A 26983-nucleotide genomic window follows, 5' to 3' on the forward strand; every position below is an offset into this window, starting at 1 on the left:
ACAATCCGAACTTTTCTGATTGGGTTCCATTAATATATCCCCCAGAACTAGAAATTAAAGAAACAACAGACACGGCTTCCTCCGCCTCATTTTTAGACTTATATCTCGAATTTGACATACACAGTCATCTCAGTACCAGAATATATGACAAACGAGACGATTTTAATTTTAAAATTATAAATTTCCCCCACCTTAGTAGCAATATACCAACTTCACCTGCATATGGGATATACATTTCCCAACTTATTCGATATTCAAGAGCTTGCAGCTCTTACTCAGACTTTGTAAAACGTCACCAGTGTCTGAGCAGAAAGTTGATGAATCAGGGGTATGTCAAAGAACGTCTCGTCCTTTTTCTAAAAAAGTTCATCGGAAGGTACCAAGACCTTGTTGATAAATATTCCGTATCAACTTCACAAACAATACATGATGGTCTTGAAGTATAGATTCTGCATACTGACGTTGTTTATCATCTTAACAACGTGTAATATTGTTCTTTCATTTGTCTTTGTTCTATTATTAATATTACTTTTACTGTTTGGTTTGTTTTCTGTGATATCCATTTGACGTGGCTAGGTACTTATACATCCCGTCAATGTGTTTGTATTATCTTTAATTTTTACTGGTGTGTTTTGTATATGCGACTTTTTGTGTTTCTGTGGTTCTTATAACGTGACTCTGTACTTTAAAAGATCCCGTCATTATGTTATTGTTCTATTATATGTCATTATGTTATTGTTCTATTATAAATTTGAAAATACTTTGAACGACAAACGACAAATTTATTTTACTCGCGTAGTGGTATTTACCATAAGTGGATTCTTAAGGGTTCTGAAGAACTTCTGGACAATTATAAATCTCGGTCTATTTCTGAAATTAATTCTAACATAACTTTTGATTTTTTAACCCTGTATACCAACATTCCCCATGTGAAATTATAAAATTGTTTTGAATAGACATTGAATGACAAACTTTTTTCTTATGTGACGTTTACATTTTCTGACGTCAGACACGCGAAGCAATGAATGTGGGTCTTAATTTGATAGATGCTTTTGTGCTTTTTTTGTAAATAATTGTTTGTTTTGATATTGTAACACAGTGATGACTGCTGTACCCATATTTTGACTATTTTATTTATAATGTCTGTTTTGTTCACGCATCGTTGTAAATATAACGAAATTTGATAAGACTGTCGTACAAGTGAGAGGTTTAGCGCTATAAAACCAGGTTCAATCCACCATTTTCTACATTTGAAAATGCCTGTACCAAGTCAGGAATATGACAGTTGTTCCATTCGTTTGATGTGTTTTGTCATTTTATTTTGCCATGTGATTAGGGACTTTCCGATTGAATTTTCCTCGGAGTTCAGTATTTTTGTGATTTTACTTTTCGCTAGGGAGGTAAGACCAAACTCATCATATCTATCAGGTCCTTTACTATTGAAAAACGCATGTAAAAAAAGAATATAACTTTCACATTTGAAATGAATAGTTACAAATAATAATGAAAAAGTCCTTGATTTTTCTAAATGTGCATCTTAATTTTAACGATTCAACAAGCGTTGCTTAAAAACGTTTGATGAGGTGCTTATTCTAACATGGTTTATTCAAATTTGTAAATCAAATTTTACATTGTCATTCATGAATCGGTATTTACGAATTTTTATGAGGTTCGTATTGCTCAGTCTTAGTTTTCTATGTAGTGCTTTATAGATTGTTGATTATCTTTTCGTTTTCTTGCAATGGTATTGTCTTTCTTCGTCGACTTATGACTTTTGATTGTTCCTTTTTACTCGATTGTAACATTACCGAATAAAACTTCTCACAGTAGTTTACTTGCAAAGGCCGTACGATGACCTATAGTTGTTAACTTCTACGTCATTTGATCTTTTGGAGAGTTGTCTCATTGGCAATCATATCACATCTTCTAATTTTTATATCGATTGGTTACAAATGCGGAGCATAAACTGCTAACGCATAAGGAACACCTGACTTTACCCTCTGAATTTGGTAGAGTTCATGATTTTTAATCTCTATCTTTCTGTGTAATGTATTGGTGTTGGTCTTTTCTCTACTTGTATCTTCTGCCTCTTTTATAATTTTTTTTTATAAAAGAAAGTCATCAGTATACAGCTATTTTGTAAACATGTAAAACCTTAGCCCCTTTTATCAGGCAGGTCGTAAGTGGTTTTTATATTGTATGATATACATGTACTACCTGGTATGTTGAATGGGCAAACTATTTCTTTCCTAACACTTTGAATGAATAATCTGTCGACTGTCAGTGTCTCTAAAACTTTCCATGATTTGATTGAAAGACACATCAAAATGTTCGTACACCAGTCCGGTATCATCAATGTAATCCACAAACTGTTACATTGTTCTATTCCTCTTATGATTACATATTTTTCTGGGCAACATAGAATTTTCGACACTGCTCCTCTCAGTTTATATAAATCAGTCATGCATGTATAACCCATTACATGGAATCTCACATGTTCTTGTTCGTCCTCTGAAACGAATCATAGTTACAAATATACTGTGGTTTGTCATTCTTGTAAAACAAATCATAGTTACAAATATACTGTGGTTTGTCCTTCTTGTAAAACAAATCATAGTTACAAATATACTGTGGTTTGTCATTCTTGTAAAACAAATCATAGTTACAAATATACTGTGGTTTGTCCTTCTTGTAAAACAAATCATAGTTACAAATATACTGTGGTTTGCCATTCTTGTAAAACAAATCATAGTTACAAATATACTGTGGTTTGTCATTCTTGTAAAACAAATCATAGTTACAAATATACTGTGGTTTGCCAGTCTTGTAAAACAAATCATAGTTACAAATATACTGTGGTTTGCCAGTCTTGTAAAACAAATCATAGTTACAAATGTACTGTGGTTTGTCATTCTTGTAAAACAAATCATAGTTACAAATATACTGTGGTTTGACATTCTTGTAAAACAAATCATAGTTACAAATGTACTGTGGTTTGCCATTCTTGTAAAACAAATCATAGTTACAAATATACTGTGGTTTGCCAGTCTTGTAAAACAAATCATAGTTACAAATATACTGTGGTTTGCCAGTCTTGTAAAACAAATCATAGTTACAAATGTACTGTGGTTTGCCATTCTTGTAAAACAAATCATAGTTACAAATATACTGTGGTTTGCCAGTCTTGTAAAACAAATCATAGTTACAAATGTACTGTGGTTTGTCATTCTTGTAAAACAAATCATAGTTACAAATATACTGTGGTTTGACATTCTTGTAAAACAAATCATAGTTACAAATGTACTGTGGTTTGCCATTCTTGTAAAACTGATCATAGTTACAAATATACTGTGGTTTGTCATTCTTGTAAAACAAATCATAGTTACAAATGTACTGTGGTTTGTCATTCTTGTAAAACAAATCATAGTTACAAATGTACTGTGGTTTGCCATTCTTATAAAACTGATCATAGTTACAAATATACTGTGGTTTGTCATTCTTGTAAAACAAATCATAGTTACAAATATACTGTGGTTTGCCAGTCTTGTAAAACAAATCATAGTTACAAATATACTGTGGTTTGCCAGTCTTGTAAAACAAATCATAGTTACAAATGTACTGTGGTTTGTCATTCTTGTAAAACAAATCATAGTTACAAATATACTGTGGTTTGACATTCTTGTAAAACAAATCATAGTTACAAATGTACTGTGGTTTGCCATTCTTGTAAAACAAATCATAGTTACAAATATACTGTGGTTTGCCAGTCTTGTAAAACAAATCATAGTTACAAATATACTGTGGTTTGCCAGTCTTGTAAAACAAATCATAGTTACAAATGTACTGTGGTTTGCCATTCTTGTAAAACAAATCATAGTTACAAATATACTGTGGTTTGCCAGTCTTGTAAAACTGATCATAGTTACAAATATACTGTGGTTTGCCAGTCTTGTAAAACAAATCATAGTTACAAATGTACTGTGGTTTGTCATTCTTGTAAAACAAATCATAGTTACAAATATACTGTGGTTTGACATTCTTGTAAAACAAATCATAGTTACAAATGTACTGTGGTTTGCCATTCTTGTAAAACAAATCATAGTTACAAATATACTGTGGTTTGTCATTCTTGTAAAACAAATCATAGTTACAAATGTACTGTGGTTTGTCATTCTTGTAAAACAAATCATAGTTACAAATGTACTGTGGTTTGCCATTCTTGTAAAACTGATCATAGTTACAAATATACTGTGGTTTGTCATTCTTGTAAAACAAATCATAGTTACAAATGTACTGTGGTTTGTCATTCTTGTAAAACAAATCATAGTTACAAATGTACTGTGGTTTGCCATTCTTATAAAACTGATCATAGTTACAAATATACTGTGGTTTGTCATTCTTGTAAAACAAATCATAGTTACAAATGTACTGTGGTTTGCCATTCTTGTAAAACTGATCATAGTTACAAATATACTGTGGTGTGTCATTCTTGTAAAACAAATTATCAAACACACAAAAATAACACCCACATTCTTGTGCATAGAATACCGGGTATGATGTCGTCTTCAGTGTTTTCTACTCAATCTTCAATCATACAGGAATTACAGATACATTTGATGCAAATATCTAAATACATCAAACCAAAAAGGGGGCTTAAACGGAAAGGTTAAAATCGCAACCTTATTTTTAGCCTAAAAGAGGGACGAAAGATACCAGAGGGAAGTCAAACTCATAGATCGAAAACAAACTGACAACGCCATGGCCAAAAATAAAAAGACAAACAGACAAATAATAGTACAGATGACACAATATAGAAAACTAAAGACTAAGCAACACGAACCCCACCAAAAACTGGGGGTGATCTCAGGTGCTCCGGAAGGGTAAGCAGATCCTGCTCCACATGTGGCACCCGTCGTGTTGCTTATGCTATTACAAATCCTGTAAATAGTCTAATTCGGTAGGTCACATTCGTGAAAAGGGAAGGATATTGTATTTACAACATAAGGAACATATCCGATACCATCTGTGAAACGGTTATTCCATAACGGTTAACCAACTCGTGATGGCGTCCGTAAAATTTACGAAGGGATTATTTCAACTTCACCATTTGGAACTCTTGGTTTAATAGCTTCCTTGTGAGCAGCAACCCTCTATCAAGGAAATCATGATAGGAAATACAAGCCCGGGAATATCGTATCAATTGGGAGATATATACTCCGTATGCAGGCGCTGCTGGAATGTTGCTACATAGAAATGGAAAGTTCACAATTGGGAGGCTGAAATCATCTCTTTTGTCGTAAAGTTTTGTTTTCAACCGACCCTCATTGTCAATTTCTAGATGTAAGTCAAGATATGAGGCAGACTTAACTGTATCTGTAGTATCCTTTATCTCTAGTTCGGTGGGATAGATTCGTTCAACATAGTCACCAAATTTTGTATTATTCAGTGAGAGAACATCATCTATATAGCGGAACGTAAAGTTAAAGGATATTGCTAACTTCCTATCTTTCTTCCTAAGAACCAGCCTCATAATAATAAAAAAACAAGTCGGCAAGAAGAGGGGCACAATTGGTTCCCATTGGAATTCCGACAGTCTGTTGAAAAACACGTCCTCCAAACGTAACAAATATGTTGTCAACCAAGAAATCAAGTATCTTGATAATGTCAGTTTCAGAGAATTTTTTGTTTGAATCAGAGTGATTATTTACAAAGTAGGATTTATCCCTCCCCAGGACAAGATATTTGTATCTACGTTCGCCATTCTTTTTAATGAAACAAAGTTATACCAACTCTTTCAAATCTAGCTGTTCATGGACTGAACATAAAGAATCTAGCGTATTATCTTAAGTTTGTCAACATATTTTATAGGAGTAACACGACTGGTGTCACGTACATGTGGAGCAGGATCTGCTTACCCTTCCGGAGCACCTGCGTTTAACCCCGGTATTTGGTAGGGTTCGTATTGCTCAGTCTTTTGTTTGGTTTTTTGTTGTGATTTGTGTACTGTTGTTTGTCTTTTCGTCGTATTTTGTTTTCTGCCATGGCATTGTCAGTGTGTTTTCGATGTCTGAGTTTGAATGTAACTTTGGTATCTTTCAACTCTGTTTTATTAACTATTCAAAATACAATATGTATCGATATTATTTTTAGGGGTTTGACCACTCTTTCATAAACATTTCTGATCAAGAACATGTAAATGATTATACTTTGATATATATTTTGGATTTACATAGGATACTAATTCTACAGTATTGCAATTGTTTATAAATGTCATTAAATTATTGTAAAAACTTTACGACAAAAGGGATACTTTTTAGGTTCCAAGTGTGAACTTTACATTTCTCTGCATTTCTCAACATAACAGCAGCTCCTGTATAGAGAGTAAATATCTCCCGGTTGATACGGTATTCCAAAGCTTGCATTTCCTATAAGGATTTCTTTAATAGATGGTTTCTGTTCACAAGAAAGGTATTGACCCAAGGGTTCTAAGAGGTAAAGTTGAAGTCATCCCTTCGAAAGTTTAACAGACGCCATCACGAGTTGGTTGATCGTTATGGAATATCTGTGTCACAGATGACCACGGATATGTCCATGTGTGTCCATTGTTGTGAGATATATTCAAGTAACAGTGCAGTTATGATGAAAATTCTTAAATATTATAAATATCATTATAATTTTTCAATAATATCAGTTTTCCTATTGTAATCTTCCCATATGCATTTCTCACCAAAAACACACCCTCTTTCCAACCGTATACATATAGATTCTACCACTGCATTTAAAATTTAATATAAGATAAATATCGTATTGCACGAGATTTGGTGGTGTAATCTGTTTCTCTAATGATTTTTAGACGATATGCAGACAAATTTAATCCTTCTTTTCGAATGATCTGCAAAAAGATGTGTTCTTTTTATGTGACGTCATCAGGCATGGTCGCCTTTTTTTCATGACGTCGCAATGGGAATTTCAGAGGAGAGCAAGAAAATTTGAAGTCATAATCGAATTTTGACCAATGGAGAACTGAGATCAAACAAACCACACGTTGATTAAATAGAAAAAATCAACAGGTCAGGAAAAGGATAAATCGGCTAAGAATTAGAGAAACATATATATCACGGGTTACTTTTCAATTGAGATATATTCTGTAAACGGGGGATAATCGTATTTGAACCTTGTTCCAATCCCTATAACAAATAGTATACTGTATGTATAAGGGCTGGACAGGGTGTCATTCTTTTCTGTATTCTCTAATTTTTTATCTCTTTTCTTTATATTGTTTACCCATGCATTAGTTATTATTCTTTACATTTCAAAACCCAATCATTTTTGGTCTACTTTTTCTATATTCTTCATTTTTCGGCCCATTTTTCTGTTGTTTAAGTTTATTTTTCCAAAATCTATAAAGTTAACCCTCATGTTTAAGTTCAGTCGCTTGTGTGTTGTTCTCTATTATTTTTATGTTATGTTTAATTTATTGCAGTGAATCTACCTGATTTTTCTGGAGCCTCAAAAAAGTAAAGAGTATTATCTAATTGTTCACAAAAACAAACGAACTCTTTGTACAAATCGTTTCGTCCAATGTGCCATATCATAGCTTGAAGTGTTAGCAAATTCTCATTTGTTATTATTAATCTCTCCCGAAGAATAGTAAAGAGATCCAGAGTGTTCTTTAACTGTGACATATCTCCTTTTCTAATACCACCTTTACCTGAAAGAAAGTTTACTTGAATGATAATTGTAAATACAAGACTTTGTAAATTATTCAGAAGTATTTAGTATATATAATTTTAAAAAAAACATGTAGTAAACTATTGAGATTAGTTTTCAGAAGGGCCAAAATGTGCTTATTCAAAGATTCTTTTAAGATTGAAATTTAGTAAGTACTTTTGGGACTATTAAGTAGTACCACTTGAAAAATTGGTTAATAGACGTTTATTTCTCTTATCACTTGAAAGACCGCTTATATAGAGCCATCATCACATGTCTGTTAAAACCTCTTCATATGTATAAATACATAGCTTAATTTCTGTAATCCGTCCGTCTATTAACATGTAGTTTCATTTTAGCCACCATCTTACACTAGAAACGGTAAATCGCTGCTCCTAATGTTATCATGATGAAGTAACAGAACATTACAGAGCTTCCTTTACTTATGGATTGCGCATGTCTTTAAAAACAAAAGAAGAAACCAAATAATCAGATAATCAACTCGAAAATAATCTTAGTAAAAAGAACAGAAAAAACAGCAGTTAACATAGACAATAATACACAGAAACTTAAGATTGACCAACACGATTTTGACATAATATTTCGCTCTTGTCCCACACGACCTGGTTTAAAATCTTCTTTGCATTTAATTGGTGTCTGAATTCACTAAGTGTTCATGTGGGAAAATGTATGTGTGACCGATTGAAAAAAGGGGATATTTATTATTATAACCCTTTTCGCCTTAAAAGATCCGTTTTTTTTCACGTTTGCTTGAACTTTACATTTCTTCCACAAATGACATTTTCTAACACATAGGAATCTGAAGTAAGCATTTTGTTTATTCCAATAAGTCAGAAGCATAATTATCATGATAAGAGCTTTTATTTGGCAAAGGAAATTAAAAATAAAATTAAATGGTTTAAGCCTTCCAAATTTATGCCTTTTTTATTGATAAATGAACGAATAAATGTTATCTGGACAGTTTAGTGCAGAAAGGCCACTTGTGATGTCACTTCGATGGCATAAAAATGACAAAATTAATATATTTATCCTAAACTTGCCATTTTATTTTTGCACACTGTCTCTAGATAATAAATATATTTTACACAAATTTTCATTTGCGTAAAAACAAATCTTAAGGCATCTTATCTGTGTTAGGTAGAGCATTGGCCTATATTTAAATGCTGATGACCAGATCTCAAAATTACTATATTTTGCAGTATTAAAAGTTTGCACTAAATTCAAGAAGTTTGAACCTCTAATGCAAATATTTGAAAATATATTCATCATGATATCCTTTGATTTTGAACAAATATTTATTTTTCGAGAGTTGAGTAGCTATCACGTACTTCAGTAACATGGTAATATAACTTTTTAACTATATTGATAGTTGGATCAATTCTTTTAATGGTTGTAATCCTGAAGACAAATTTGACTTTATTATACACCGCATGTGATGATACTCAAGTTTTATTAGCAAAGACATTGCACATTATGTTGATGTGATGATACTCAAGGTTTATTAGCAAAGACATTGCACATTATGTTGATGTGATGATACTCAAGTTTTATTAGCAAAGACATTGCTCATTATGTTTAAACCTAGGAAGATAAATTTGTAAATTTCAATCTTTTCTGAATGTATAAATGAATTTTAACAAGTGTTTGAAATTTTTAGTATCATATGGAAACGATTTTTATTTTTTAATTATTTATTTTTGATATTTTATTATAGCATAAACAAATATATATTTATTTTGAAAAGGATGAAAGTGTCTTATATGTCTTAAAGGCAGGAAACTAATATATTTTAAAGATTTATTTATTGTGTATATTAGATTGTGATACTATAATAAACTATTTACTTTCCCCGTTTGAATGGTTTTACACTAGTAATTTTTGGGGCCCTTTATAGCTTACTGTTCGGTGTGAGCCAAGGCTCCGTGTTGAAGACCGTACTGTGACCTATAATGGTTTACTTTTATAAATTTTGACTTGGATGGAGAGTTGTCTCATTGGCACTCATACCACATCTTCTTATATCTATTTACTTACTTACTACTTAGTAATCACCCCCTTTCGTGGGGACAAACTAAATAAAGCTTACTGCTCTCTATTTCTTCTCGCTATAACTGTCTTATTACTCACCTGACATGCTACATGCATTGTATACCTAAGATTAGTATACAAAAGTATAAATTTTTGAAGAGGACGATTTTTAGAATTGTTGATATACTGAATGCCTATAGAAACGCAACACTTAATATTCCAAGCCCTACTTGTTCCTTATTTGAATAATAATACAAAAATATTCTTTCAATGTAATCCCCAATAACTTGACAACATGTTACTACAGTTTGGTCTTGCATCGACGTTTTTCAGTTAAGACACTTAATTGCGATTTTTCTCACAGGGGTCAAAATTGAAACAACCCCAAGGTTAGGCGGGATTTGGAAATATTGTCATCCCTAAGTCTTGGTCTTCTTCAGACCTGCCAAAGTTAGGCTCTCGTCTGGCTGTGCAGGATTTATACATTCACAACCACGTCTAGTCAGAATGTGGACGTTAAATGCCATGTATCGTGTATACATATAGAGACAGTGTCACACAACCCTTGACACCTCTTTGGGAGATCCGTAGATAGGTGTTGCAAGGAGGAATTTCTGTCCCTATCCAATACCAACATTTTCTAGAAGCATTCCAAATTTTCCGCCCTTCATCTCTATCGATCCCCTATTGCAGGACTATTGTATAAATTGTTAATCTATTCTCGTCCAGAACATTTATATAATACTAGAACACACCCGCGACATAGTGAGTCCGTGACTGAATTAAATTACCGATGCCTTATTTTTAGCCTGGATTTTTAGTATTCGTATTGTCAGCTGATAAATTCATGCTGATTGTAAGGTGCACAGTTTTCTCTGCTCTCAAAATTTTTCTGATTGGACCCGTCCTGGTTTTCTTACTACAATAAACTTACTGTAAACTAAATTTAATTTTTTAACTAATTAACCAATATTAATAGTGATATTGAGGTGGAAGAAAACAGACTTGTTAAATAGTGTGCTATAGTGTAACATAGATATAAAACCACTACTGGAAGAGTTCAAGGTTCTCCTGATACAGGAGGGATTTACAGAAGGTAACAGATAACTACAAATACCAGAAACTACATGTGACATATACTATTGGTATCGGTATCAGATTCGACCCGGAACTTGTTAATTATTGGTAATATTGATTATATGTAAAACAAAAGGGCCAGGAATGGTGTAATTTTTAAACAACCCCATTGTCCTATATTAGTTATATTTAAAGTTGAATTCTTTGATTCGTCGTTTTTACATCATGCCGGCTAACAAATTGGACCTCGTTATTTTAGTAGTATAGATTTACCACTGAACGTATGTAGCAAGAAGCAATCAATCTAACAATCATAACTCACACATGACCTTGTCGAAAAAACCAATGCATTTGCAATTTATTATCATATATTGTTATATATATATCAAATAATATAAGTACCAAGTATTCGCATTTCATAATGTTGCAACAGATATGTATCCAATTTTAAACAGAAATTCATCTAATATGGTTTTCTCTAATATTCATTTCTATAATCAAGCGGTTTATCGGTGTGTTCATTTTGCAGCAAAAGAATAAAAAAAGTCTATCGTCATTTTCAATTACCGTCTGCTTATACGAAAAATTGCCACCATGTTTCCCTTCTGTAATGAATTAATTCTGGAGTCATAAACCATCATTAAGAAGTCGCATATTTCATTTTTTTGGAAAGAGAAACGCAATCCATTTTGGTAATCGGTTGTGCTATGGTCATTTTTTGTATTCTTGTCTTTCATTTTTGCTTATGTGCTTTGTCTGTAGAGTGTCTATATGCCATTTTGTTTTTCTTTGTTGACATAGTTCTTTGTTTTATTGTGATTACGATAATAACACAGTGTTGACTACTGTACCCCAATTGTTGACATTTTTACCTATTATGTCTGTTTTTGTCACACATTGTTGTCAATATTAATGGAATTCTATGCGACTGTCATACAAGTGAGAGGTTTAGCTAGCTATAAAACCAGGTTTAATCCAAAATTTTCTACATTATGTAATGCATGTACTAAGATAGGAATATGACAGCTGTTTTCCATTCGTTTGGTGTGTTTGAGCTTTGGATTTTGCCATTTGATAAAGGACTTTCCGTTTTGAATTTTCCTTGGAGTTTGGTAATTTTGTCATTTTACTTTTTTCTAAAATAGTACTCAAAATATTAGTTTACCATTTTTGAAATAATTGACGCCGAATTTTTTACTAAAATATTTTTTTGTTGCGAAGGTACATGTAGCAGCTGTTAAAATAAACGAATGAGGAGATCATTTATAGCAGCCGAATCGTATATGATATTCATACCTTGGCAAAGAAATTTCAGTTCTTCAAATTCTTCTTCTGAAAGCTTCTTTGAAAGTGCTTGAAGAAACACATTGAGAGGAAATTCTTCGGAAGGAAGTTGAGGAATAATAGTTCCATTTGTGCCCGACATTATAAGCATATTAAAATTCTATTTATTTCTGCAAATAAAAGAAGAATATTTTAGAAATCAACATTGAAAAAACAGGACGTCTAAACATACTATAATTACAAGGTTGTTACGATAACAAATGCAGCTATGATGAGTATATTAGGGATAGATCAGAAAATACGAAAATAATAATACTTTAAATCGATAACATTGCTTAAATCAAATATGAATACAAGGCGACAGAAATCTCATTACATCAGAAGACATCTAAAGGGCCTAAATAGTCTAGAATGTCCAGCACAAATGTGAAGAAATCAAAAGATCTATTGTCATCAAAATAAATCCCCTATAGTAAAAGATTCCAAATAAGATATTATGCGGTTTTTCGATTGTGACTGTCAGGCACACGAACTTATGGTCGTTAAACTAACTCATTTAGGAACCCCATCCTTGATTGTTCAGTTAGTAAAATTATAAACGATGCATAGAAGATAAGATATTACCAGTATTGAAGACAATAGCGAACACAATTATAGGTATATAAAACTTATAGAAACAAGCAAAACAATTACAGAATGATCTAATGACTTGAATTTGTCACACCACCTCTTCTTGGCCCCATTACTTTCCATGTTAAAATTTTCCATTTCAAGCATTTAGGGGGATGGGTGGGGTCAATATATCGTTATTTACATAACAGATCGAACTGGTTACCGGAACTTTGTATATACCAGAACAGGTACATGATATCTGAGAAACAGGCAATATACACAGGGAAATTTCACTCACGTGAATTTAGATTCATGCGAATCTCATATGAAATTCACGTGAATTTCACCTCAATCGAGCTTATACGTGAAACTCACATGAACTGATTTCACATGAGTTTAACATAAATCTAATGTGAAACTTACGTGAATTTCACGTGAAAACCATATGAATTTTTTCACGTGAAATTCACGTGAATTTTCACAATAAAGTTATTCAAATAACATCTAAATTTTCAATTTTATTTAAAATATGAAAAATATCATTTGAGGTTATTGTTTGGTAACTTCATGTGAGATTCACGTGAAAAATTCACCTGAGATTCATGTGAATCTCAATTCACGTGAAAATCATTTGAAAATTTTCACGTGAATTTCACGTATAAGCTCGTTTGAGTTTAATTTCACGTGAGTTTCACCTGAGATTCATGTGAAATTCACGTCAGCAAAATTTGTCTGTGTACAGTATCCCCTCCTTTTTAGATTTCATTCATATGTATATACTTAGTATTAGTTATTCAAAGTTACCAGTCAAAAGGTGTTCTACAAGGATCTAGTTCTTTACCTTTCATTTGATACCTTAATTACCGATATATGTTCTACATAGTTTGATATTTACACTTATTCTTAGGATCTATTTTGTGTTAGACATGTGCTACTGTCCAGTATGTTCTTAAAGACCGGGCACGAGGTGGTGGTGTTACGTCTTACAAAGCCTACCTGAATTGTACGTTATTTCCTGCCAAGTAATCTAACATATATCTTGATGTGCCCCGTGGTTGTCTAAATATTTATATTGTTTTTGGACTCTTTAGTGTGATTGTCGGGCTAAATTATGACAGTAGATGTTTGATTTCTTTGCCAGATTTATTCTCTTGATATTACTCCATGACTTAGTTCTTCAATTCACAGTTGTGGAGTGATCATCAGTTTGCAAAGAATTCCGCTCAAACCGGTGCTAGGGGCTGTCATAAAATTGCAGTGAGGTTAGACTTTTTGCTCCGTGTTAAAGGCCTCACTGTGACTTTGAGATGAGGAACAGCAATAAAAGCGATGTTCCTTTGCTGTTTTGTGATTTTTGCTGTGCATGTAAGTTGCTTTTGTGTCATGGATGAACCCAATATTCTTTCATTTCTATTCTCGTCCTACACTCTAATATCGGTTGCTGCTCTTGTGGAAATATTTCACACGGCAACTGAATAAACAGTTCGGAAAGACACGATAATGTGCAATGCCAAAAGTTGATTTGACAATGTACAGAATTTCCTCTACGCAGAATAACAGAAACGATTTAGTATTGTTTGAAACTTAATCTTCGCATTTGTCAATATTTGTGATATTCCAAAAAAATATTCACAATTTGTTTAGTCTTGGAGTAATTGGTTTAGAATTTGTGATTGGGTGGTACTTTTCCTTGTGGAAGGTCGTATGGAGACGGTGTGTCTGTCTTACTAAAACGAGTTTGTGATTCATTTGAACAACAGATGTCTCTTCAGTGATTCTCGAGGCCAACATATTTGAAATTCCAAAACTTATTAAAAAATTCGTAAGGGTTCCGCGGAACCCAGTGTCTCGCCTACTTTTGGTGTTAATCGCAGTCTCAACAAAAATGAGGAAAAAAATTAATAAAAATATTCCCCTCTATACTATGTTTTGATTGTCAGTAGCTTCTGTCCAAGTTTGGTAAAAATCCAGGATAATTTATGAATCTAATAAATGTTTTAAAAACTTAAACTGCAGAATGTATGTAATGTTGACTGGAAGAAAAACTAAGTCCATTTATAAGTAAAATACAGAAAAAATGGAACAAAATTTTATCAAAATTTCCTTCTAGATACTAGCTTTTGATCATAAACAAGCTTCTGTCCAAGTGTGGTACAAATCCAGGATAGTTTAAGAAAGTTGTTAAAATTTTAAAAACTTTAACCACAGAGTGAATGTAATGTTAACTGGCAGAAAAACTAAGTCCATTTATAAGTAAAATACGGAAAAATGGAATTTTTTTTTTACAAAATTTACTTCTGGATACTATCTTATGATCATAAACAAGCTTCTTTCCAAGTTTGGTATAAATCCAGGATAGTTTAAGAAAGTTATTAAAATTTCAAAAACTTTAACCACAGAGTGAATGTAATGTTTCCTGGCAGAAAAACTAAGTCCATTTATAAGTAAAATACGGAAAAATGGAATTTTTTTTTTACAAAATTTACTTCTGGATACTATCTTATGATCATAAACAAGCTTCTTTCCAAGTTTGGTAGAAATCTAGGATAGTTTAAGAAAGTTATTGAAATTTTAAAAACTTTAACCACAGAGTGAATGTAATGTTAACTGGCAGAAAAACTAAGTCCACTTATAAGTAAAATACGGAAAAAATGGAATTTTTTTTTTACAAAATTTACTTTTGAATATAATCTTATGATCATAAACAAGCTTCTGTCCAAGTTTGGTAGAAATCCAGGATAGTTTAAGAAAGTTATTAAAATTTCAAAAACTTTAACCACAGAGTGAATATTTGTGGACGCCGCCGACGACGACGACGACGACGACGCCGACGCCGACGGAATGTAGGATCGCTATGTCTCGCTTTTTCGACAAAAGTCGAAGGCTCGACAAAAATAGAAGAGATGTTAAAACCAAAAAGGACAAAAAGCCAGGTAAGGAATCAGAGCTTTGCTGTTCAATTGACGTTACTCTATATCGCATTTTATTTATGTTTCTGGCGATTCATTTTTCTGTGTGTTCTTTCTTTATTCTATTTATCTTTTCCTTTGATCACGGTTTTGTCTGATTTTCTCCGACACAAAGATTATGGTTGTTTTTAGAGTATCTTACTATCAATAATATATAATAACCTGTTTCTATTCACAGCAATAAATATTAGTGACCATTAATAAAGTTGTTATCTTTTCAATAATTCCAGTGTGTAGTTACGTGTTTAGTGGACACTACAATTATATACACTTACCTCATTAATTGAAAATTTGGTACTTCCCTGTCCTACCTGTAGGAGATATTTTCATTGTGATGTTACGTGATCAGGTATGACTGGTACTTTCCTGTGCTACCTATAATAGATGTTTTCGTTGTGATATTACCCGATCAAGTATGACTTCCTTGTATACTGTGTTGTATTTAAATAAATACGATGTTTTTTTTTTTTTTCTTTTCATCTGTTTTCCTTGACCTATTAAGAAAATATACAAAATACCACTCCGAAAATGATAAAATCCGAGTAATAGTACTGACGAAATGACTAAGCATGTAAGTTATAACGCGTTTTAAGCGATAATTATTCATCATTCAATGAACATGCATTACAGTTACACCAGGATAGTGGCTAAAAATGTTATAAGAATCGATTTCGGCTGCTTGTCGTGATCTTAACCAGACTTATGTTCAATGTTGTAATTTTCACAGCTAGTTTGCAACGTGTAGGGGTGGCGGTAGGGAATTGTTGGTTCAGTTGAGAAATTTTCAAATAAATCATTGCGTTTCCAATAGGCATTGATAGTAATCTTCCACTAAGAAATACAAAACTCAGAAATCGACATAGGGTTAAACAAATAATCGTAATGCTTTTAGTTTTAGAGAATATTTGTTTCTACGTAATAATAGATTTATTATTGTATACATTTCACTAACAGGAATAAAAAGATATGTGGGGTATAAGTCAAAGTGACAACAACCGAACAACAAAATAAACAATACCAGACATTTTGAGGGCAACATAAAGTCTTAAACAAACGACATGTGTCTTTACAACATGTCAAGCTCTAAATCTTCCAGAGTCTAGATAGGACATGGATTGATTTAACAGAGACTTGTCTCTTTACAACATGTCAAGCACTAGATCTTCCCGAGTCAAGACGAGACATGGATTGATTTAACAGAGACAGGTGTCTTTACAACATGTCAAGCTCTAGATCTTCCCGAGTCTAGACGAGACATGGATTGAATTAACAGAGACAGGTGTCTTTACAACATGTCAAGCTCTAAATCTTCCCGAATCTAGAAGAGACATGGATTGATTTAACAGAGACATGTCTCTTTACAACATGTCAAGCTCTAGATCTTCCCGAGTCTAGACGAGACATGGATTGATTTAACAGAGATAAGTGTCTATACAACATGTCAAGCTCTAAATCTTCCCGAGTCTAGACGAGACGGATTGATTTAACACAGACAGGTGTCTTTACAACACGTCAAGCTCTAAATCTTCCCGAGTCTTGACGAGACATGGATTGATTTAACAAAGACATGTGTCTTTACAACATGTCAAGCTCTAAATCTTCCCAAGTCTAGATAGGACATGGAATGATTAAACAGAGACATGTGTCTTCACAACACGTCAAGCTCTAAATCTTCCCGAGTCTAGACGAGACATGGATTGATTTAACAGAGATATGCGTCTTTACAACATGTCAAGCTCTAGATCTTTCCGAGTCTAGACGAGACATGGATTGATTTAACAGAGACAGGTGTCTTTACAACATGTCAAGCTCTAAATCTTCCCGAGTCTAGATAGGACATGGATTGATTTAACAGAGACAGGTGTCTTTACAACATGTCAAGCTCTAAATCTTCCCGAGTCTAGACGAGACATGGATTGATTTAACAGAGATATGCGTCTTTACAACATGTCAAGCTCTAGATCTTCCTGAGTCTAGACGAGACATGGATTAATTTAACAGGGACAGGTGTCTTTACAACATGTCAAGCTCTGGATCTTCCAGAGTCTAGACGAGACATGGATTGATTTAACAGAGACAGGTGTCTTTACAACATGTCAAGCTCTAAATCTTCCCGAGTCTAGACGAGACGGATTGATTTAACACAGACAGGTGTCTATACAACATGTCAAGCTCTAAATCTTCCCGAGTCTAGATAGGACATGGAATGATTAAACAGAGGCATGTGTCTTTACAACACGTCAAGCTCTAAATCTTCCCGAGTCTAGACGAGACATGGATTGATTTAACAGAGACGGGTGTCTTTACAACGTGTCAAGCTCTAGATCTTTCCGAGTCTAGACGAGACATGGATTGATTTAACAGAGATATGCGTCTTTACAACATGTCAAGCTCTAGATCTTCCCGAGTCTAGACGAGACATGGATTGAGTTAACAGAGACAGGTGTCTTTACAACATGTCAAGCTCAAAATCTTCCAGAGTCTAGATAGGACATGGATTGATTTAACAGAGACGGGTGTCTTTACAACATGTCAAGTTCTAGATCTTTCCGAGTCTAGACGAGACATGGATTGATTTAACAGAGACAGGTGTCTTTACAACATGTCAAGCTCTAAATCTTCCCGAGTCTAGACGAGACATGGATTGATTTAACAGAGATATGCGTCTTTACAACATGTCAAGCTCTAGATCTTCCCGAGTCTAGACGAGACATGGATTGAGTTAACAGAGACAGGTGTCTTTACAACATGTCAAGCTCAAAATCTTCCAGAGTCTAGATAGAACATGGATTGATTTAACAGAGACAAGTGTCTTTACAACATGTGAAGCTCTAGATCTTCCCGAGTCTAGACGAGACATGGATTGATTTAACAGAGACATGTCTCTTTACAACATGTCAAGCTTTAGATCTTCCCGAGTCTAGACGAGACATGGATTGATTTAACAGAGACAGGTGTCTTTACAACATGTCAAGCTCTAGATCTTCCCGAGTCTAAACGAGACATGGATTGATTTAACAGAGATAGGTGTCTCTACAACATGTCAAGCTCTTAATATTCCCGAGTCTAGACGAGACGGATTGATTTAACACAGACAGGTGTCTTTACAACACGGCAAGCTCTAAATCTACCCGAGTCTTGACGAGACATGGATTAATTTAACAGAGACATGTGTCTTTACAACATGTCAAGCTCTAAATCTTCCCGAGTCTAGATAGGACATGGAATGATTAAACAGAGACATGTGTCTTTACAACACGTCAAGCTCTAAATCTTCCCGAGTCTAGACGAGACATGGATTGATTTAACAGAGATATGCGTCTTTACAACATGTCAAGCTCTAGATCTTCCCGAGTCTAGAAGAGACATTGATTGAGTTAACAGAGACAGGTGTCTTTACAACGTGTCAAGCTCAAAATCTTCCAGAGTCTAGATAGGACATGGATTGATTTAACAGAGACAGGTGTCTTTACAATATGTCAAGCTCTAGATCTTCCCGAGTCTAGACGAGACTTAGCTTGATTTAACAGAGACAAGTGTCTTTACAACATGTCAAGCTCTAGATCTTCCCGAGTCTAGACGAGACATGGATTGATTTAACAGAGACAGGTGTATTTACAACATGTCAAGCTCTAGATCTTCCAGAGTCTAGACGAGACATGGATTGATTAAACAGAGATATGCGTCTTTACAACATGTCAAGCTCTAGATCTTCCCGAGTCTAGATAGGGCATGGATTGATTTAACAGAGACAGGTGTCTTTACAACATGTCAAGCTCTAGATCTTCCCGAGTCTAGATAGGACATGGATTGATTTAACAGAGACAGGTGTCTTTAAAAAAGGTCAAGCTCTAAATATTCCAGAGTCTAGACAAGACATGAATTGATTTAACAGAGACAGGTGTCTATACAACATGTCAAGATCTAAATCTTCCCGAGTCTAGACGAGACATGGATTGATTTAACAGAGACAGGTGTCTTTACAACATGTCAAGCTCTAAATCTTCCAGAGACTTCAAAAGTCGTAGAAACAATCAATGAACTGCCATAAACACCACATTGTTCAAATAGCAAAAACATTAAGATATTACATACGACAACTACTGATGAGGGTCCTGACTATGGGAACAGGGTTAAACTTCTTTTTTTTTTATAATCTCAGCCAGCCTTCCTGTAAAACAGAGACGGAGGATACCAAAGGGACATTCAAACTCATAAGTCAAAAATAAACTGACAACGCCATGGCTAAAAAAGAAAAAGACCAACAGATAAACAGATAAACAGACAAACAACAGTACATAAAACACAACATAGAAAACCAAAGACTGAACAACAACGCCAAACATTCTAACATTGCTTTAAAAATAAGTTACTTTTCTTTAAAAGAACTTGTGTGTCTAATACAAGGAACTTATGACCGAGCATTTTTATTAATACATAAACTTCTAGTATAAATTGTACTCTTAGATACATGATTTTTTATTAGTTGTTATTGACTTTGAACTAGCTTTCAGTAATTGCGAGTACTTCCAGATATGTACTTCGAGTCTTCAGTCTTTTTGTTAGTTGTTTTTGGGCTTTGCATCGATCTGATGAGTTTTGCCCTTTTCGACCGCTTTCTATAGTTTAGAGGAGGGTTGGGCGCCCACAAACACATTCAACCCCGAAATAGTCTGTATGTGTCTGTCCCAAGTCAGGAGTCTGTAATTTAGTTGTTGTCGTGTGTAGCTGTATATCATATTTGTTTCGGTTCATTGTTTTGAACATAAATCAGGCTGTCAGTTTTCTCGTTTGAATTGTTTTACATTTCGTTATTTCGGTGCATTTTATAGCTTGCTAGCATGCGTAATGGGCTTTGCTCATTGTTGAAAGCTTTAGGATAACTTCTACGTTATGTTGGTCTCTTGTGAAGAGTTGTCTCATTGGCAATCAAACCGCATCTTATTGCTATACTAGGTCAAATTCCATAATAAAACATGATGACATCATTACAAAATGTTAAGGTCGTCATTAAGAATTGATGGTTCCTAATTAGTTGAGTGCTTACATGACATTAGATTTGCATTGAGTGAGTTTACTAACTTTGATTCTCACCACATACTCGTTATCGGCACTGACAACAACGCAAAAAGACAAGCATCACATGCTGTTTATGATTTACCTACCCATCCAGATTACCAGAAATAGTCAAAAGAGTTCGCGGCTATTTGTAGTCTTTTATCGCTAGGCCGTACAGATGATTTGTTGATATAGAAATACCTTGTTCGTGTTTTGTCCTCATAACATTGATTTTTTTATATATATAATTTTCACTTTTACATGGTTAACTCGGTGTCTTTTACCTCTGTTAAAAAAGATCGCTAGACTCATATACTCTCCTTTTATAGCAGCTGTCTATCTCAAAATTATTAGAAAACAATATGAACTGAAGTTAAACGAAATGAAATAGCAGTCAAATAAAACACGAAAACCGTTTAGGGACCTTTATTGGTCAAGAATAGCTGGCGATTAATTGGCTCTCAGTTGTACATAATTTTTGTAAAAAAAAGGGAATAGTTAGGAGGCAACAACATAATAACAATAGAGACGATCAGACAATCAACAGTTAGCAACCAACTCTATAAAGTCAACAACAATTCACAACACCATATTAAGACAATCAACAGTTAAAAACACTCTGCACTGACAATCAACAATTATCAACACTCTGCACAGGCAACAGTAGTTTATAACACTCTACACAGGCAATCAACAGCTCAAAACACTCTACACAGACAGCAAAAGTCCGTATCACTCTACACAGAAAACAACAGTTTACAACACTCTACACAGACAACAGTTGTTCAATACACTCTACACAGACAGCTACAGTTTACAACACTCTACACAGACAACAGTAAATCAAAACACTCTACACAGACAGCAACAGTTCAGAACACTTTACACAGATAACAGCAGTTTGCAACACTCTACACAGACAATCAACAGTTAACACCACTCTATACAGACAACAGTAGTTCACAACACTCTACACAGACAACAGTAGTTCACAACACTCTACACAGACAAACAACAGCTCACAACAATCTACACAGACAGCAACAGTTCACAACAATCTACACAGACAACCACATATTAAGCAAAACAAACCCAAAGAAAAACCGATAAAATCAAGTGATCCGGAATGTTCAGCAGCTGTTGTTCTACCGTATAGCTTCTGTGCACATGCGCACGTATAACGCTTTTATAATAGATTACAAAAGAAGCATTCAATTCTTACAATAATATTTTGATGCTACAACTGAGTTAAATCAATCATTTCGTGTGTTTTGTTTCTATGTATAGTTTTAACGTTGTCACTAACAGCACGTTTGGTGACAGATGTTATTTTATATGACTTTTGGGATGCCTCTGCCAATCAAAATTACGGAATTTTATGAATCTTCTCACACAAGTTATATCGGTGTTATATCATATATAAGTGGCGGTCATACCTACAAGTAACGTCATCAATGTTTTAGCGAAAGACTTACAACAAGAATATAACAAAATATTACAGCAATCCAAAATTCATCTAAAAAATTATGGCAAGCCGTTCTCTTCAAAACTAATATGTTTAAACCCTTTTTTTCGAAAAATTTACATATTAAGAATTTAAAAAAACAACACTGAGATTTAAAAACCTAAAATACCACACTGAGAAATCGAAATACACACTGAGATTTTAAAATTACACACTAAGATTTAAAAAAAAAATGAAAAAAACACACTAAAGAAATAAAAATTACACACTTAGATTTTAAAAAGACATACTGAGATGAAATAAATCAAAAACACACACTGAGAATTGTTAATTACACACTGAGATTTCAAAAATACACACTGAGATTAAAATGCACATTTCTAATGAATGTTCATGAGATGAATAATTCAACAGATTAATATCTTGGTCTCCCAAAGTCTCGTCATTATAATGAAATGCTGTTCCTTCAACCAACATTCGTAATAAATTTGAAGACTTAACATCGTTTTTTGCTAACTCATATTCATACGTTTGTTGCCTATAATTCAGATTATTAACTGTAACAGTGTATCGGGATTTTTTGCTTAAAACTGTTTAAGCATCATGATGGGTCCTTTTTCAAAAGTCTTTCTGTTGAAGGCCGTACCTTGACCTATAATGGTTTACTTTTATAAATTGTTACTTGGATGGAGAGTTGTCTCATTGGCACTCATACCACATCTTCCTATATCTATTTCAACTGTTACCCAGATTTCGCAAGGTAATCTTTTATATTTTTGTTACGTTTATATGCTATAATAGGTACTTGGGTAAAAATTTCTCTGCATTGTTTGTCTTTTTGCAGATTGTTCCAATGTTTTCTTATAATCTTAAAAAAGTTTTTCGCCTTTTGGGTATACTTTGTAATGAGAGTAAGTGGGTATTTTTCTTGTTCTATTGATCTTTAATAACGTAGTTTTTCCATACGATGTATTTCTAATGTTTTTTTATAAATTATTTGGCGCCCAATTGAAGGACTAACGAGTTCTGTCCCCTAGTTGTTTTAAGCTTGTAATATATTCAGATTAAGTATGCTAATTAGATATGTGCGCATAAAAAGTGCGCACAAATCTTATTGTGTAATTTTAAAATTCTCAGTGTGTAATTTCAAATTCTCAGTGTGTGTTTTTCAGTTTACTTCATCTCAGTGTGTCTTTTTGAAATCTCAGTGTGTAATTTTCAATTCTCAGTGTGATTTTCATTTTTTTTAATTTCAGTGTGTCTTTTATGAAATCTCAGTGTGTAATTTTTAATTCTCAGTGTGTGTTTTTAGGTTTTTTAATCTCTGTGTGTTTTTTTTTTTTTTTTTGTTTTTTTTTTGCCATTAAAAATGTGCTCGTTTATATGGTCGTTTATAAATGGCTATTATATATTCACATAACGTCAGCAGAATTAGTCCAACATCTCCTTGAATTCACCTAATTATATAATATACGGAAGTGCAAAACGTTCATTTACGTATGGGTGCACATCGTCCGAAGACATTTTGTAAGAATAATTAATATGAAATTAAAAGAATATAAAAACCTCAGTGGATATAATATACTGTGTTCTTTTGTTATGAATTTTGTCAATTATTCACAATACGAAAAGGTAGAAAAAGTAAAAATGACAGTTCAGGAAATAAGGTAATACTTCTTATAAGAATTTAATACTTTTTTGTGTCCATGTGTCAATAACCTGAAATTTATGTTTGTTGATTGTAGTACAAGGCCATGATGTAATACTATTTATGTCTCTATAAAAAGCTTTGTTGTCGGGCTTATTTTAATAACCCAACATAGTTTTTCGTACATAAGGAAACAATTTGAAACATACATTTGTAGTAAAAAAAACAGTTGAAAATATGACGACGGAACAGTAGATAAATGATTTTAGACTAACTTATTATAAACTGAAATTAATCAGAGCAAGATTTTTTTTTCTGCAAAGCTACTCCTTAAGTACACCCTGCGTTCAGATATATTTCAGATGTGTTGGCATGGTGTTTTTAGATATGTTGGTATGGTGTTTTCAGATGTGTTGGTATGGTGTTTTCGGTTTTGTTGGTATGGTGTTTTCAGAACTGTTGGTATGGTGTTTTCAGTTTTGTTGGTATGATGTTTTCAGATGTGTTGGTATGGTGTTTTCAGATGTGTTGGTATGGTGTTTTCAGATTTGTTGGTATGATGTTTTCAGATGTGTTGGTATGGTGTTTTCAGATTTGTTGGTATGATGTTTTCAGATGTGTTTGTATGGTGTTTTCAGATGTGTTGGTATGGTGTTTTCAGATGTGTTGGTATGGTGTTTTTAGATATGTTGGTATGGTGTTTTCAGATGTGTTGGTATGGTGTTTTCGGTTTTGTTGGTATGGTGTTTTCAGATGTGTTGGTATGGTGTTTTCAGTTTTGTTGGTATGATGTTTTCAGATGTGTTGGTATGGTGTTTTCAGATGTGTTGGTATGGTGTTTTCAGATTTGTTGGTATGGTGTTTTGCTTTAGTCGGTCGAAACAAACAGCGTCTTGACTACTCTGTCCTTGGTCCTGGAATGGACTTTATTTTAGCACTGTTGAAAACCATCTACCGCCTTTTTGTGGCAATAATTGACAACTTCCTTTATGGTTTTTTGAGTCGTTAGTTACAGGAATGGTAACAGTGCTATCCGTGACCTCATAGTAATAAAACAAACCGAGTTAACTAAATTATTTATTTTTATTTACTTGGTAATTATGGATCGCGAGATTTCAGTGTACAATTGTGAATTAAACGAAATAGCAATGTTCTCAATATTGGAGGATGGTATTTACTTATTAGTCATGTCAATGACTCGCGATGTCAATGTACAGTTGTGAATTAAACGAACTATCAAAGTCATCAATATTGGAGGATGATATTTAATTAGTATTCAAGTCAAGGACCTCAATATTTCAGTGTACAATTGTGAATTAAACGAAAAAAAAAAGTTTTACTGCTACATATATTTCATCAATCCTTCGATATATGTATTGTTCCAGTAAACAATCATATTATTTTGTCAGGCCTAATTGTTGTCTATAAAACATTGAAGTCATTTATATATATTCACAGAAGAGGTCAGTGATATAGGAATTTGCGGGGGTCGGTCATGGTGAAGCTAATACATGTTTTCATTCTCTTGATTTATCTCAGTTTCAACTCGTTTCAGGTGTCAGGAAACGTAGGTAAGTCATTTAATAAAATAAATTTAAAGACAGTATCAAAACTATTTTTGGTCGTCCTTTCTTTAAGGTTCTTCATGGGTACATGTAATATAGGTGTTAGTGTCCACCTAGCAACCAAACAAACTTAACTACTTTGTACTTTGTATATATATATATCATGTATAAATCCAATAGCATGAGTTCGAATCCCGGCGAGGGAAGAACAAAAATTTGCTTCCGCAAACTTGCCGATTTAACATTGCTGTGCTGATATTTCGAGTATTTATGAATATAATATGTGTTTTCAGCCGTGTATCACCTTAACTGGTGCAGGCGGTGTTGTCTCGATATCTCAATAGCATGAGTTCGAATCCCGGTGAGGGAAGAACAAAAATTTGCTTCCGCAAATTTGCAGATTTAACATTGTTGTGCTGATATTTAGAGTAATTATTAATATATATATGCTATTAATGCTTACCACGATACTACGATTTTATTATTTGTTTTGAATTTACTCTTTAAGATGATTAAGCAATTCTATTTTATGGGAGGTTTCTCGTCTCGAGCGAGGGAGAGGGGGTTCAACCCCCTGCCAAGTAAAGACAAAAACTTGAAAATTGGTATTTGCTGCTTCTACGCTAAGCAAGTGGGATTTAGGAGAAAGAATAAAGTCCGGTCGGGTCGTAGTCAGAATAATGTGTCCGGGTAGGCTAATATTTTTTCATACATGTAATATTTGCCATATTGGACGTTGAACACCAATCCACCACCAACTTCTACAAAAAGAAAATACTTGCTTAATTACGTGTATGAATTTGTTTTCCTTGGACTGTCCACTTTGTGTATATAGACGCTCATCCATTGACTGTATTTTATTAAAATTCTTTGATTGGTATAGCAATTTTTTTTTAAGAAACCAAGCCATAAGATAAAGCTAATCTTTCAGCCATTTATGACGACATGCCATGTTATTGGTAGAAATCAGCCCTCTGTGATACCGTTCGCCAGCAGCTTTAATACTGGCATTACAATGATTCATTCAAAACATAATATCTCATCTCAAAAGTGTTTCATCTTTCGAATATTCATATTCCCTATTAATTCATACAAAAACACATTTTTAGTAAAAATTCTACTGAAGCCATTTCTTGTCCAAATTAAATGAATTTTTCATCAAATACAGAAATGATTAAAAGTGCCTTATATCTTTTGTTTTCATATTTGAATAGTTACATTTGTAAAAATCAATGCAATAGGACATATATGCAGATCAGTTAAAGCTGTTTGCCTCGACAATTGTCTGTTGTTTGAAGTAAAAGCCCATGGACAAACATTAAATTCCTTTACCTTTTACTATTTCAGTGTGTCGGATATACCAAATAGGGAAAGATAAATAATAAATTATTGTCTAACCTCAGAGATGGAAAGACTTGATTTATTTATTATGATGTATTCTGTAATACATCATATTAAACTTTTATTATTTACTATTGTAGGAAACAGTTGGGGATATCAAGATGGCGTGCGTACGTAAAATATACTTAGTTTCTAATTAATAATT

At 33.4% G+C, this 26983-nt stretch overlaps 1 protein-coding gene across 5 annotated transcripts in view; it reads right to left on the bottom strand.

Moving 5' to 3' along the window:
• LOC127712696 (uncharacterized) overlaps positions 1-16118 on the bottom strand; it is a 36084-nt gene extending 19966 nt beyond the window's left edge. For 2 of the 5 annotated variants that reach the window (XM_052219294.1, XM_052219295.1), the window contains exons 1-4: positions 15977-16117; positions 12133-12290; positions 7493-7711; positions 2218-2511 (exon numbers count right to left, since the gene is read on the bottom strand). In XM_052219294.1, coding sequence (XP_052075254.1) covers positions 2218-2511; positions 7493-7711; positions 12133-12271 — 652 coding nt within the window. In that variant the 5' untranslated portion in view covers positions 12272-12290; positions 15977-16117. Of the gene's footprint in view, positions 1-2217; positions 2512-7492; positions 7712-12132; positions 12291-15976 lie in introns of all 5 variants that reach the window. The other 3 variants (XM_052219296.1, XM_052219293.1, XM_052219298.1) reach the window with 3 other exon arrangements.
• Between the last annotated feature and the right edge of the window lie 10865 nt (positions 16119-26983).

This window comes from Mytilus californianus, unplaced genomic scaffold (genome assembly GCF_021869535.1).
Source record: "Mytilus californianus isolate M0D057914Y unplaced genomic scaffold, xbMytCali1.0.p SCAF_8, whole genome shotgun sequence".
In the NCBI taxonomy this organism is placed as follows: Eukaryota; Metazoa; Mollusca; class Bivalvia; order Mytilida; family Mytilidae; genus Mytilus; species Mytilus californianus.